The sequence below is a fragment of the Ixodes scapularis genome, unplaced genomic scaffold (assembly GCF_016920785.2).
Source record: "Ixodes scapularis isolate PalLabHiFi unplaced genomic scaffold, ASM1692078v2 PGA_scaffold44__24_contigs__length_19508400, whole genome shotgun sequence".
Classification (NCBI taxonomy): Eukaryota; Metazoa; Arthropoda; class Arachnida; order Ixodida; family Ixodidae; genus Ixodes; species Ixodes scapularis.
This window is the reverse complement of record NW_024609873.1, coordinates 11,215,852-11,230,039: the sequence shown is the minus strand read 5'-3', so window position 1 is coordinate 11,230,039 and position 14,188 is coordinate 11,215,852. Positions and strand designations below refer to the sequence as shown.

The 14,188-nt window shown below is 44.5% G+C and overlaps 1 protein-coding gene across 1 annotated transcript; it reads right to left on the bottom strand.

The window, feature by feature from the left end:
- Positions 1 to 7,768: 7,768 nt before the first annotated feature.
- Positions 7,769 to 13,794, bottom strand: LOC120844695. Its single transcript, XM_040216602.2, has 2 exons — positions 13,303 to 13,794; positions 7,769 to 9,919 (listed from the first exon to the last, which is right to left on the bottom strand). The coding sequence occupies exons 1-2, from the start codon at positions 13,792 to 13,794 to the stop codon at positions 7,769 to 7,771; spliced, it is 2,643 nt and encodes an 880-aa protein (XP_040072536.2).
- Between the last annotated feature and the right edge of the window lie 394 nt (positions 13,795 to 14,188).

Below are 14,188 nucleotides of genomic sequence, written 5' to 3'. Positions count from 1 at the left end.
GGAGGTGGGTGCAAAATCAATATGTTAAAAGAGTGATCTATATATATATATATATATATATATATATATATATATATATATATATATATATATATATATATATATATATATATATATATATATATATATTTCTTTCACAAAGAGTTTAGCACGGTATATTGCAAAATCAAAATACCTCAAGAGCTGCGCTCTAACTTCACATTACAGAGGTTAGTAAACATCCTTTTTTTTTCATTATTGCCCGTTCGGACAAGTACAAAACAAAAGGATGACACTGTTAAAACTACTACCCGTATGCTATCAATGCGTGGTCATAAAATCTAAAATTATTTCAATGTGTCACGTACGTTGTGCATTTACACCCAATCAGGCCCACATTTCAAGTTGGGGTATACAAACTCTACTCTGGAGGCATATTTTATTAGTTACGTACGTATGGGTCGGTTATCCACATCGGCGTGCCTCACCGCAATTCTACTACGCCATATGAAATACGGGCCCAGGATCATGACTAGATCGACAGGGATAAATTTCAGCTTGTCTGTCCACAGGAAGAAACCTCATGCTATATGGGGTTAAAGGCAAGCCTTTTTTAATAGTTCGCTGGGGAACGTCCCAGAAAGAAAAAGCTTCCCAAAAGTCAAGAAAAACATGTTCTAAAGTATCAGGCTTTTTGTACAAAAACAATCAATGCCTCACAGTGCGTCATTTTATTTCTCCCTCTAGTCAAGTTTTGACAGAAAGTGCATTGGTAAGTAACAGGAAAAAAGGTTTTAATAGAAGGGGCAACAATCATCTTTTCTTTTAGATAAGACGCTGCACTCTGGGCCGGCATGAAACATGGAACGATACAATGGTACAGGAGAAACTATTTTACTAAGGTCACGAGTTAAGCGCTTGCATGTGACAGTCGACAAATATTGAAGAGAACAACGCACAGAGAGAAAACGACATGCTTTCACCATTTCTCAAAGAAAACTGCTCAGTTACTTCTGCTCGGTTCAACATGGCGAAACAACAAATAAAAATATTAATTTCGTCTGCAAGTATCGCTTGAAGAGTCATACGAAAAAAAAATGGTTGGTTTGCCTTCTACGGAACATAAAATGGGATGCAGTCTGCGCAACATACAAGTGAGATAATGATAGCCCTCCCTTACTGACGCGACGGAGAAAATTGTCGCGATGCATTCTCTCCGAACCCAACCACCAGATAAAAAAAAAAAGAAGACGATGTAGTTTTTAGCACACGCAAGCATATGAATAAGGTACACAATTTTCGCGATTAAAATATTATCATAAGCGGTAGCACGCGTAAAAATAGGCAGATCCCATTCTCTCCATTTGCCAGCTGCTTCTCGTGTTTCTGTACTACTGATGACCAGTATCGGTTCGATCTCCTACATTGTTGCAGAGGAACACCTACGCGCTATGGCGGTGTCTACGTAAAATTTAGGTTTTCAAAAACGCCGGGCTTTGTGACCCATGTTTCGTGCCATAAGCAGCAGTACTTTTGGCAATTGACAGCAGCACCCCTATCTATGCTCCCAGTAGACCTCCCCTTCACAGACCGGTGCTGTGATGCCGCCGTCTTCTTTAGAAAAAATGGCGACGTCGTCCGCATAGGACCGGAGTTTGACCTCTTTATTTTGTAATGAAAACCAATTAATACATTTATCGCGTATGATAGTTCGAGAAAAGTTCCTTAAATAAATACTAAACAACAGTGGTGATGGCGGCCGGCAACCCTTTTTAACTGACGAATCCAGAGAAATCCGCTTTATTGGTTTCTAGTCATTTATGATCCGTGTTGTACATCCCGTGATTGACAGTTGAACAATTTTTTTTTATAAATCTTTCCACTCGTACGTATTCGAATACTTTACACAGTACGGCATGCTGCTCACGTTGAGATGCTTTTTCTAGATCAATTTGGAGGCTGCAACCTGATCAAGTTCAGCATCGCACAACTGTAATATACGTCTCGCAATGTTTAGGCTCGTTAAATAGAATCTACCTCGGATACCACAGATCTGTTGATACCCTATTTGTCGCAAATAACATTCTGTAGCCCATAGGGTGAGACTTCTCATTATCATTTTATAGTCGACGTTACCTAAAGCAGTGAATCTATAATTCATAAATTTTCTAAATTTTTGTGCATCGTCGACTTCAGGATCAATAACAGTACGAGTATGTGTAGAGAGGAAGGCGGTAACCTGTCTGCCTCGCGCACCTCGATTACTACGGCATGCTGATGCGCAGTTACATGGTATATACATTTATTTTTATTTTTATTTGTAAAATGACGCAGTTAATTTATTCACACCTGGATATGGTGGCTAGAAAGGGAAATGTAACGAGCGCCGTATTCGTGCAATGATAAAGAAGGGCGCAAGGCCCGAAGAAAATTTTGAGAGAGCCTAGATTGAAGAGAATGTTCATCTCAAACCATGGGGTGCGTTTGCAATCTAATGGCGGACTCCACCGCCGCAGATTGATTGCAAGTGCGCATGCGCTGCGTTTTCGCGGGGCGAGGAGGAAAGCAGGTAGGAAGGCTGAAACGCTCCCCAGACGACCAACGCGTTCGTCGCCTCCTCGCAGCTTGTATTGGAAACGCAGCCCATGCACCATGTGACCGCGACCCAGCAGTTGGAAACTCTCTTTAATGTAGGATCCCATGAAGTTTTTGGGACAGCTGACTCGCCTTCTGGCTGCAGCGTCCCTAGCTGTCCCCAAAAGTTTATTCGCTAAATTTTCATCGCAGAATTCAGGCGCACGACCCATTTATCTGGTGAAACGTTCGGAATTCATGTAGTTGTGGAAACCTGAGTCAAAATATAAAGAAGCTATGCGACCGTTCAACGCACGCGCTGCGGGTAGCGCATAAGTTGCGATGAAAATCTTCGCCATCGTGAGGGGCACAGCAGTCATCACGCGTCTCGTTTTTATCGTAGCTATGTGCTGCCCTTCGCTGAAACCCGGCACACTCCACCTTCCAGCCACCATAACCTGGAGCGTTCTTTGTTGCCAGTTCGTCGATCGCCTGCTCGATCTCTGCCACGCTTGTCGGTTCTTCAAGTTTTACTGTTATCGTTTCATCGAGACGGGACACCAGTGCTAAGTAATCTTCAAGTGGCGCGACGCTGCCAAGTTCCTGTCGCAGAAAACAACTATTATAATATTCAATGAATGCTTGTCCCATAACCTCCGGGTGACTACATGGTAAGCCACCGTATTCTATTCCGATTCTGATTTGTTTTTTCCCTTACATGCTAAGTCTCGGCTCTTAATGCCCCTTCCGTAAGCAGCGGGCTCCTCCTCTAAATTGTGTTTAGCGGCGCGGGCACGTGCGATGGCCACTTTATACTTTTCCACCTCTAAGTCCGCAATTGTACTTTTTACTGTCTTAATTTGTTCCGAAAGCAGACCTGGATTTTCATTTTTGAGTTTGCACAGCCGGTGAAGGTAACTAAAGAGTTACTTTTATTTTGTTATTTTCCAGAAAGCAAGCGTGCAGGAGCGTTATATTGCACTAAATTTAACTTAGCGCTGAAACCATACCCATTTTTCGCACGCGCTCACCCATACGGGGTGCATTTTACTTAGAGGGGTGCTGAACCGAAATTTGGATTTTGCAAAATAAGGTCGCAGAAGTGTTGATCGGGACGCTACGAACTGCAAAACATCACTCGTAAATTGATATTTCAAAGGGATGGCCGTATTTTTGGGAAAGAGGGCGCGATCAAGCGAGGGCTATGACGTCACGCTCCTCCTCGAAGAGTTGAGAATGAGGGCAAGCGCCATCGCTTCTCTCCTCCTCGCTTCGGTTCACCAGCTCGACGGGGGTACGAGGGGCGGATTAAAGGGAGTTAGATTCGTGACGTCACATGTGTCTTTGGCCCTGTTGGCCGTGTTGAATCGCGCACTTCTCGTCCAAAAATACGACCATCCGTTACAGCAGGGGTGCACAACATGCGGCTAGCGGACATGTGTGCGCCTGTGCGGCCAGTGGGCATGGCACTGCCGTATGCGCTCAAGACGGCAACCAGTGCGATTATGCCAGATATTGAAAACCCGCGCAGTTCCCAATAAACATGTTCAATTTTTTTTTTTTTTTTTGCCCGCGTCATTTTTGGGTTGTGCACCCCCTCGTTTTAGATATCGCTCTATAAGTAATATGTTTTCGGATTTGGCAGCGTCCCGCCTATCGCTCCAGACTTGTTTTGTGAGTTCCGAATTTCGGTTCAGTATCCCTTTAACAATTGATCTACATATCTCAAAGAGAACGTTATCCTTAAGATGAGTATCATTCATTTTTCACTGGTCCTAACAAAACCGAGGTTTTTCCTTGTAACCATCAACAATAATTTAAAAAAAAAAACTAGTGCATGATTAAAAAAAGAAAACGGCACATTATGGTCTTCGTATCGGGTCAAAAGTTAGATTGACACGTAAGCTCTATCAAGACGAGCATTTCTTGAGGGCTGATAATGTGCGTACCATAAACATTCGTTAATTCTTTAGTAAGCTGAAACGTCCTGCAAACTGTATTTCGTAATCAAATTTTCTTAAATTGGTTATACCACTGTCGCCTTGTCTTATAATTTTGGATCAGTGCGGTGCGCCTAAACACAGTTAAAATCACCTAACAAGAAAACTTAACGTTGACAAACTAAGTTATGGTCAATGCTCTAGAAAAACACTTTCATTTGGTTAAGGACATTAGGTTATATACATTTATAATACGATACACAACATAAGAAATGCAACAGTCGCGAATAACGAGCTGACCAAGACTGTCAACTATAACTGATTGAACTTGCGCGTTCAAGTATATTTATAAAAACAACATACAACTCCCTTACACACCATTTGCTAGCGGCACGCACAATTCGAAAGAATGCAAGAAAGATGCCACTAGGCATGCGGTCTCTTCGTCACTTCAAACTTATGAATCACAAGGACGCCTATATGTTTGTCGATTAGGAGCCTCTTAAACTGATATTGCTGGCGGCACGGGCAAAGCGTCGAACGTTAAGTGTCGCCACATTTAGCTTTCCGGCGTAAAGAGGACCTCATATAACATGGACTCACCTTGTCTAGAGCTCCACAACAGTTACCGCCTCATACCTCGTCAGCCGGTGGGCTTCTCCGGTGCTCTCGGTTAGAAAACAGAAATCGATGCGAGACGAGGCGGTTTCTTCCTCGCGGGTACCGTCTTCACAAACGGCTCCTTCATGTTTGAGTCACCACTAACCTTAGCTGCGTCCGAGTCCGAATCATAATCGAGTTCCCATGGTCTTTTTGTGGCCCGTGCACAAGCATCAGCCATACCCTCGACAGACGGCCTTTGCGACGTTGCCCAGCTGCGTCGCAGAGGTCGTCGTTGGCTCGGCGGCTCTCGCCTGTTTCGCTTCCCTCTCCGGTGCAGCGTTGAAAGGTGTCTTCTCGTCTATCCACGTTGAGACCGCAGCAACTTCTGTGGCTTCCGCCATCTTCGCAAACTCTGCAGGCGCAACTCGGTCGGTGTCATTCTTAGCCCCCTACAAAAATGTGTGTGGACGTCCTATGTCCATTGTTTTGCCGTTCTATTTCCCCTTTGTCCATCCTATGGATTCCTGTAGACAGTTCTTGGACTCTGTATGGATCGCTGGTTTGCCATAGAACGGCCACAAAAGCGCTACAGGGATCTCCGCGAAACAAAAAGTTTTCTTTTTCCTTTCTATTTCCATGCTATGGTCCTTGTGTGTCTGTGGACATCCTATTGCCTCTCTGTGGTGTGAGCTATAGATCGGTAGATTAATAAAGTGATGCCGGGTATTTTTGTTAGGCGTAGTGAGGTGTCTGAGTTAAAGAGTTGTTAATTAAGCGCACCGCATCAATATGTTACATTGATATCTAGAGACACGTTTTTAGCAGGGAAATTTTTTCGCTGAATTTAACGGGGAAATTTTTCCGCTAAATTTAGCAGGGAAATTTTTCCCGCTAAATTTACCAGGGAAATTTCTCCCGCTAAAGTTAGCAGGGAACTTTTTCCGCCTAAATTTGGTGGGAAAAGTTTCCCTGCCAAATTTAGTGGAAAATTTTCTCCGCCAAATTTAGCAGGGAAATTTTTCTGCCATATTTAGTAGGGAGATTTCTCCCACTAAAGTTACTGGGGAACTTTTTTCCACTAAAAATGGCGTGGAAAAGTTCCCTGCCAAATTCAGCGGAAAATTTTCCTTGCTAAATTTAGCGGGAAATTTTTCCACTAAATTTGGTGGGGAAAGTTTTTCCACTAAATTTAACGGGCAAATATTTCTGCCAAATATAGCAGGAAAAGTTTTCTGCTGAATTGTGGGGGGAAATTTCTCCCGCTAAATTTAGCGGGGAACTTTTTTCCACAGAATTCGGCATAAAAAGTTTCGCTGCCAAATTTAGTGGAAAACTTTTCTCCGCCAAATTTAGAGGTTACTTTTTTTTCGCTAAAAAAGGCAGGGAAAAGTTCCCCGCCAAATTTAGCGGGGAACCTTTTCCGGTAAATTTAGCAGGGAATATTACCCGCTAAATTCGCTCATAATGCCCAGTGCGGTTACGCCACGCCACTCAAGCCAGAAACAAGCGCCTGAGAGCTGCGCGCCAAAAAAAAAAAGAATTGTAAGTTGGACTGTTTCTTGTCTTTCTTCCTTGTCCCTATCTTGTTGCACTTTTTAAATACTAAGAATCATATGTTCACCACACTCAAACATTGCTGGGTTATCATGACAAAATAAATTCCGTACCATTAAACTCATGCTCATACATTGACCACGACACCACTCATTTTGGGTAACAAAAGGTGTCGAATTCTGACAATTTTGAATCCTTATAGTCAATGCGGACGACAAGAGAATGTGTGGAAATGTTTATTTTTCAAAAAAGAATGCTGGAGAAAGAACGTCTAGGAAAGTGATGTGTGTGGAGAGAAGGTCCCGAGCAGAGCTGCAGGGCCTTCCCACTCAGGTAGGCTATCTTATTTTACTGACAAGGGGACAAAACACTTTATTTTACAAGGCTATGAACAAAGACATGTGCATTGCCAAACACTCTCCGAAAATAATGAAAACCGGTCGGGCTTTTACAACTGGGAGTACCCAAATTTTAAGTTTTTTTCAAATATCCCCGAATCAGGATTATTTTTACAGGTTCATATTCATCAAATTTTTGCGACATACATTTAAGCACACTAAACCATGTGAATAACTGATCTTAAATGCACAAGCCAGCATTTTGGTTCACCACTTGAAAGGGAACTTTGTAACACTCTTAAAGGGATGCTGAACCAAAATCCCCATTCCACAAAACAAGCGGCAAAAGCGTGCAGCGGGATGCTACTAGCATCAGAACATCACTCATACAGCGATATCTCGAACGGATGACCGTATATTTAAAAAAAAAATGAGGCACATTTGACAGAAATGTTTACGTCATGTTTCTCCGAGAAGGAGAGAGAACAGCCTTGCGTCTTTTCCACGTCGCCGCCTTGAGGGAGCGAAGCGAAGAGAGGAGGAAACTAGGTATCTTCATATCACACGCCTCATCGACCTGGTTCAATCTCGACCTCTTTTTCCAAAAATACAGCCGTCCATTCGAGATATCGCCTTACGAGTAGTGTTGTAGGGATGTAGCGTCCCGCCTACATTTCCTGCATTAGAGGTGAAAATGGGTAGTACGGGGGGCAGGAGCACAGTCATGCAGCTTTACACAGCTCTCTGTCTTGTCCCCCTAAAAATCATTACTATTATGATTTAAACAGCCTCAAACATGTATGTCTGATCAACACAACATAAAAACAGACTTCCTTCGACTTTAAGGGCAACACACTTCTTGGCTGAGAATGCATTTACCTTCACAACACGATTGGTCAATTGCACGCAAGAAAAGTTTCTGGTCATCATAGGGAGATCCATAAGCACCGATTGACATCTCAGCTCCTGAACATAAAATAATACAGAGCTTTCAGATTGATCAGACATGTGACGACCCTGCGTTCTCGAAAAAATAGACACAATTCTTCCCAAAACATGGCTTCCATCATCACACACTGCCTCTACGTAAGAGTTCAGCCGACGAGACTTGTCCAGCCGCTCAACACAAAACAGGACTCCGTTCATTCTAACCTTACTGAAGGAGATGCCTTCAGGAGATACCTCAGATTTGCCATAAAAGACACAGCCAGACAGGCATGTACAGAATTTCTTCAACTTATAGTGTTTGATCAATGTTGTCATTAAATGACCAGCAGACGATTGAGAAAAAAAAGTGCTACGGCTACATAGCTTTGGCAGAGCTGACATAATAAGGTACTTCTCCACAATCTGCCAGTGTGCATACCGTGTACCGTTGACAAGCTTGACAATGGAACCGTTCATGTTTTCAAATGAATAGGCTGAATAGTTCCACAACGGACCCCATTCTCTTACATAGTCAACAAGATGCAGAAGAAGGTGTGCATTGTATGTGATGTGTTCTTTGCCATACAGTTTTTCATATTCTTTTAGAAAAAGTTTCATTTGTTTCGCAACACTTCGAAGCTCATCTAAAGGTATGGATTCCTTCAAAAGAAAATGCATTAAATAAACAAACTGTACCCAGTTCTTGTAGTACACAGGTGGAAGAAGTCCCCTAAGAACAACTGGAGAAAAATACAGCAACCAATTGCGCCATTCCGAGGACTTCCAGTACCGCCTGTGCACCAAAGAACGAGGGAGCCTTGACATCTCATGAATTGGTTGAAGGCTCAGCAACCTACTGTCAACGACAGAGATCTTACCTCCCATGCTAAATGGGAACGCTGACTTGCAGTCGAACCACATGCATGTCGTGTACTTCACAAACCCTGAACACACAGCATGCATGTAGTCGACTACGAAGCCTGTAGGAAACTTAAAAAAAGCTAGGAGCAGGAGAACAGACACGCCTTTAATGCCACGGCATGGTGTGGCATTGCGCTCTGCTTTCTCTGCATTCATCTGAAAAGATGCATGCGTTCTCATAGTCTCATTACTTGAGACTGGGTACACGCGGCAATGGCCTTTTCCTTTCACAACAACTTCCCCTTTGTGTTCGCACCATGCACACCCATATGCTCCATTAAACTGAGTCATGTTCATAACCATGGATCTGGCTACAGTATCCACTGAACATGGCCCAGGAAACACATGGGTGTGCATGGTGTCGCCACTTGGAGCAGTCCATGTGAACCCATCTGAGGCAAGGCGGTTGATCTCCTCAACAAAGGGCTTCAAAAAACAATTCATGTCGGGCTTTCGGGATCCAAACCATAACCCAGCTAACATAACAGAGTTGGTTCGTTCCTTCTGTGGTAGTTCGTTCACCTGCAGCTGCAGGGGCCAGACACTGAACTTCGATGATTCATACAGAGGTACACCATCAGTGTTCCATGTGAAACTGATGTCGCTTGGTGTCAGGGGCAACTCATTGTAGGCCTTGCTAAATGTGATGTCCCCAACATCAAGCGACACCTTCTTCGGTTTTAGCAACACTGAGCTTTTTGGATCCTCTAGGATGTCACGGCACTGACTTTCAATGTCAAGTGTAATAAAAAAAGTGCCATTTTTTGTCAAGTTCGAAATTGTGTGCCTGCTTTCACAATCAGAACAGAGGATGTCAGTGTCCTCATCATTAGGAGCACCAAGATACAGCATAGTGTCTGGGCAGTAGAAATGAAGCTTAGCTAGCTTTTTACACCCTGAAAACTGCTTATAAAAGAGGTACTTCGACATTGGAAACGACGTTCCTTCCGGCAGGTGTGCTTCAATCACCTGAAGCAGGCTTTCAGTCGCTTCTTTTGTACCATGGTGGCGCAGGCTATGGCCCATTACCAGCAGGAGGCTTTCACCTTGGCTGATTCGGCAGCCAGGATAGAGCTTGTCATCCTGGAAAAGAAAAAAAAGCATTACTACATATTACAGCATTTCTACAATTACTGCTGAGCTCCTTGCACTCCATCGCGATATCCTTCCTCTTTTGAGCATTACGATTTATGACATACGTTTCAACTTTCTTGGTTACTTCCCAGAAATGTGTAGAGCTTTCCTATATATATTCACAATATCTTTGCATGGAAATGCTTTTAAAAAACTTGTCGGTTTTATTTGAAAAGGAAGAACCATAGTCATATGGCAGTTCCTTAATCTCCCCTGATGAAAATTAATGGGTTCTAATTGAAAACCCATCAGAAGTCCAAAAACCTAACTGGTTCAAATTGGTTCCTAATGGGTTTTTGTCCAAAACTTAGCTGGTACCAATGGGATTTTTCAGCTGGGCCCTGCTAAAGATCAATGGGTTCTAATAGACGATTTGCAATTTTCCCAAGCGCCCCGGCCCGTGCATGAGGAAGTGTGGGAGAGATAGTTCCTCGTCTGACTGCTCTGCCTTGAGATCGCATTGCCTTGTCTCCCCTTAATCCTCTGTTTTTCAATTTCATTATCTATTATATCTATTCCAGTGTATTTTTATTGCTTCGAAGCGTTTCTATTCCCTTCTGCGCACAATATTTCTTGCATACATACAGTATTTGTGTCCTTATTTTGCCTTCTTCAACGGGAGTGCCGACGGACAACACACCGCTTCGCACGTCGTTCCCTGGGTGAGTACTACCGTTGCTACCGATTCCTGTCGCGCTGTTAGCTGTTCATTTTGGTTCATCTGACGCGCGTGCAGTCGAGAGGAGCCATTTATGAACACCCTCGCACATGTTATTGGGGTAGGCAGAGCTCTGAATCGACAATTGCGACGCGAGAGGTGAGTGGTTGAGTGCGGTGCGATTTAGCCGCCCGCGCTTACTTTGATGACTTGCACTGTAGCGTGTGCCTTCCAGTGCCGACTAAGATACAGCACATCGCTTTGCCGTCGCGAATCATTTGTCCGAATGCCTGCGAAACCGTAACACCGTTCGGCATATCCAACGCTGCGGCGCCTGACAATTGCACGCAGCGGCGCAAGCCCTTAAGCGCGAAACACATGTACGACGAAACTGTCCGATCCGACGTCCGACCGCGCAATACGACGGTCGGACGTCGCGGGTGTTTATAAACGGCTCCTCTCTACTGCACGCGAGTCAAATGAACCAAAATGAACAGCTAACAGCACGACAGGAATTGGTAGCAACGGTAGTACTCACCCCTGGAACGACGCGCAAAGCGGCGTGTTGTCCGTCGGCACTCCCAACGAAAAAGGCAAAATAAAGACGCAAATACTATATATATACAAGAAATATTGCATGCAGAAGAAAATAGAAACACTTAGAAGCAATAAAAAATTAATTGGAATGGATAAGAATAGGTAATGAAACCGAAAAACAGAGTATTAAGAGGAGGCATGCGACAAGGCAATGCAATCTCAAGGCAGAGCGGCCAGGTGAGGGACAGACTCTCCAACAATTCCTCGCGCGCAGGCCGGGGCGCTTGGATTTCACAAAAGGCCTATTGGAAACTCATCAGGTTCCAATTAGAAATCAAAGACCTAAATGGCTCAATTGGCCCCTAGCGAGGTTTTTTGTCCGAACACCTAAGACTAAGGCTATATGCAAGACGTCGTGCACCTTGACCGGAAGTGGCTATACGCACGATGTGGAGAGCTCATTCCGGACAGTGCGTGTATCACTGGGAGCTCGTTAACCTCCCTCCCCCCTACTGTGTTCACGCTGCTTTGTGGCAACAGTATGCGGCTCATAATTGCAAAACTATGAACCCACTTAGGCCCCCCCCCCCCCGATCACGCTGCTTTGCGGCGTGCAGCCGGCGACCCAAGCCATGCACCTCCAAAAAGGAAGCCCCATGCCATTTTGTTAAGCGAAGTTTCGTCGAAAACATTAGCTTTTTTCGGTGTTAATCGTAAGAAAGAAATGTGAATATCGCCAAATGCCTCAACAAAACAAAACGTTGGAGAGAAAAAAAAAAAACCGGGTCCGCTGCGAATGAGGCACATGCATTACCGCTATGCTACACTACAGCTTCGAAAATCTTGTTTTGACAGTCAGTTTCATATGAGAACCAAAAAGTTTTGCGTTGTGCGTATAGCCGCTTGCGGTCAAGGTGCACGACGTCGTGCGTACAGCTTTAGTCAACACCTAATTGGTACCAATGTAATTGTTCAGCTGGGTCGCATAGACTGGTGGTGGAAATATGTGTGGACCAAGTCCTGCTCTCCTCAATTGCAGCCCCCAAAACTTTTTTTTTTTTGGTGATAATTGTAAAAAAGAAATGTCGTAAATATTGGAAAATGCTGTTCTTAAAAAAAAGAGTTGACTTGTACTATGGTTCGAACCCGTGACTTGCAGCGTATGCAGTAGACACCTTTCCACTACGCCACACTAGTTTCAATAGATACGATTTGACAATTTGTTTTATACTAGACCGAACGAGTTTCGCGTAGTCCATATAGACCAATCCATTTAGTGCTCTCTGGGCAGCACCATTTTGTTCGACAGCAGCGCCCTCTCCATACATCAGGGAAATTCAGCGGGTTCGGCGGGGTAAAACGAGAAAGAAAGCACGCGCCCAACTCCGCTAGCAGGCGACAAAACAGGAGGTTGCCATTCTCCATCTTTGGGCTGTATCGGCGGGCTGTACGGAACATCAAACTCTCACTCGTGGCTGCCGTTGTGAAGTGGTTCGCGTTATTAGAATAGTTATGGCGACTCCAAAATCAGCCTAGAGCTCTCTGTTGTTTTACTTCGGTAAACGATCAACTGATATATCTTTTTTCTGTTACTTAAACAGCAGTTGAGTCAGCCGGCAGTACTACCCTCAACTACTGCGTGTATTGTGGCAGGAGAGCACGTTTGTATTTATTATTTCAGACATCCACTCATGGTCGCTAAAGGCCTACACCAGTACGAACTTTGTATGGTAAAAAAGGTACAGCCACTGGATTCACTTTCCACTTGAGAGACCGGCCAGTCCGACACAGTTTTCCCTATCTTCTTTTTTTTATTTGCACGCAGATAACAGAGCAATTGGACTCTTAGTCTTTTTTTTATCTAGCATAGTAATACACGATATCTGGCATACCAAAATCTGCGCATATGTGCTTGAAATTCCCAAAATTACGCGATTTTAAACAGAGGTTGTACGCCAGCCGGATGCTAGGTACTGCCCACTCGGCGGAGCAGACGACAGGCGGGCTAGAGCATTTTTTTTTTCTCTTTTACCCTCTCTGCTATGACCCTCATAGAACGGTCTATAGCAACTTCTAGTGAAGCTGCACTACGTAGTGCATATAGCATTACTCTTATGCAAGATTGAGCCATTATTACCAGTTCGCTGATTTCTGACGGTACTGAGCCAGTCTCACTAGCTGCAGGAAGGACACTTTCGTCGCTGCTCGATGAGTCTGCACCGTCCTCGCTGCTCGATGAGTCTGCACCGTCGTCCCTGTTCGGTGGTGTGCTCGGCACCGCGTTAGTAGCGGTGGGAGGGATGTTCTCGTCACCACTCGAGGATTCTGTAGTAGTGGCGTCGCATGAAGGGGTCGTCTGCATCGCGTCATTTGCACCGTGCATGTCGTTTGACGCCGCTGAGTTCTCTCCGGTTGCAGGAGGGGACGCAGCATCACTGGCGCCAGCGACGCTTCCAACTGCATTTCCCTTGTCTAATCTGCGCTTCGTGCGCCCCGGCATTTCATAACTTCGATCCCACAAGTACTCCTTGTAGCGCTTCCTTCGCTTTCTTTGCTTCCTCCGAGGCTCCGCATCACCCCGCACCGCACTACCCGGCACCGCATCGCCCGGCACCGCTTCACCCGGCATTTCTGTATTCCTAGTCAAGCTACAGAACTACACACAATCGATTCACCGGAATGGCAGCAAAGCGGGGACAAAGCACCGCAAAGCACGCATCAGCGAAACCTGCATTTGTGGCTTTGATATTGGATTAAGCTTGGCTTTTCTGAAACAAGCTGTTGCCAGACGCGCAGCCTGAAAGTGCCCAGATCGACCGAAGTCGCCGAAAGTGTCCGACTGAACTTGGTCATAACACTTTTTAAGCGTTCAAATGCTCTGAAATTAAAAAAAAAGTTATATTTACGAAATTCAGGGACTTTGGAAACTCAACAAGTTTTCCCACGCTTTAGAAATGTAATAATACTGCAACATAAATATGTTACAAAACCCTTCTTGCATCAGGGCGGTCGCTTCCAAGGAA

What these genes read in the sequence shown, in the direction of transcription:
- LOC120844695 (XM_040216602.2), bottom strand. Translation starts at nt 13,794, where the DNA reads ATGCCGGGTGAAGCGGTGCCGGGCGATGCGGTGCCGGGTAGTGCGGTG. An exon ending in CGTCAGAAATCAGCGAACTG is followed by an intron (nt 9,920 to 13,302) that starts GTAATAATGGCT and finishes TTTCTTTTCCAG; the next exon opens with GATGACAAGCTCTATCCTGG.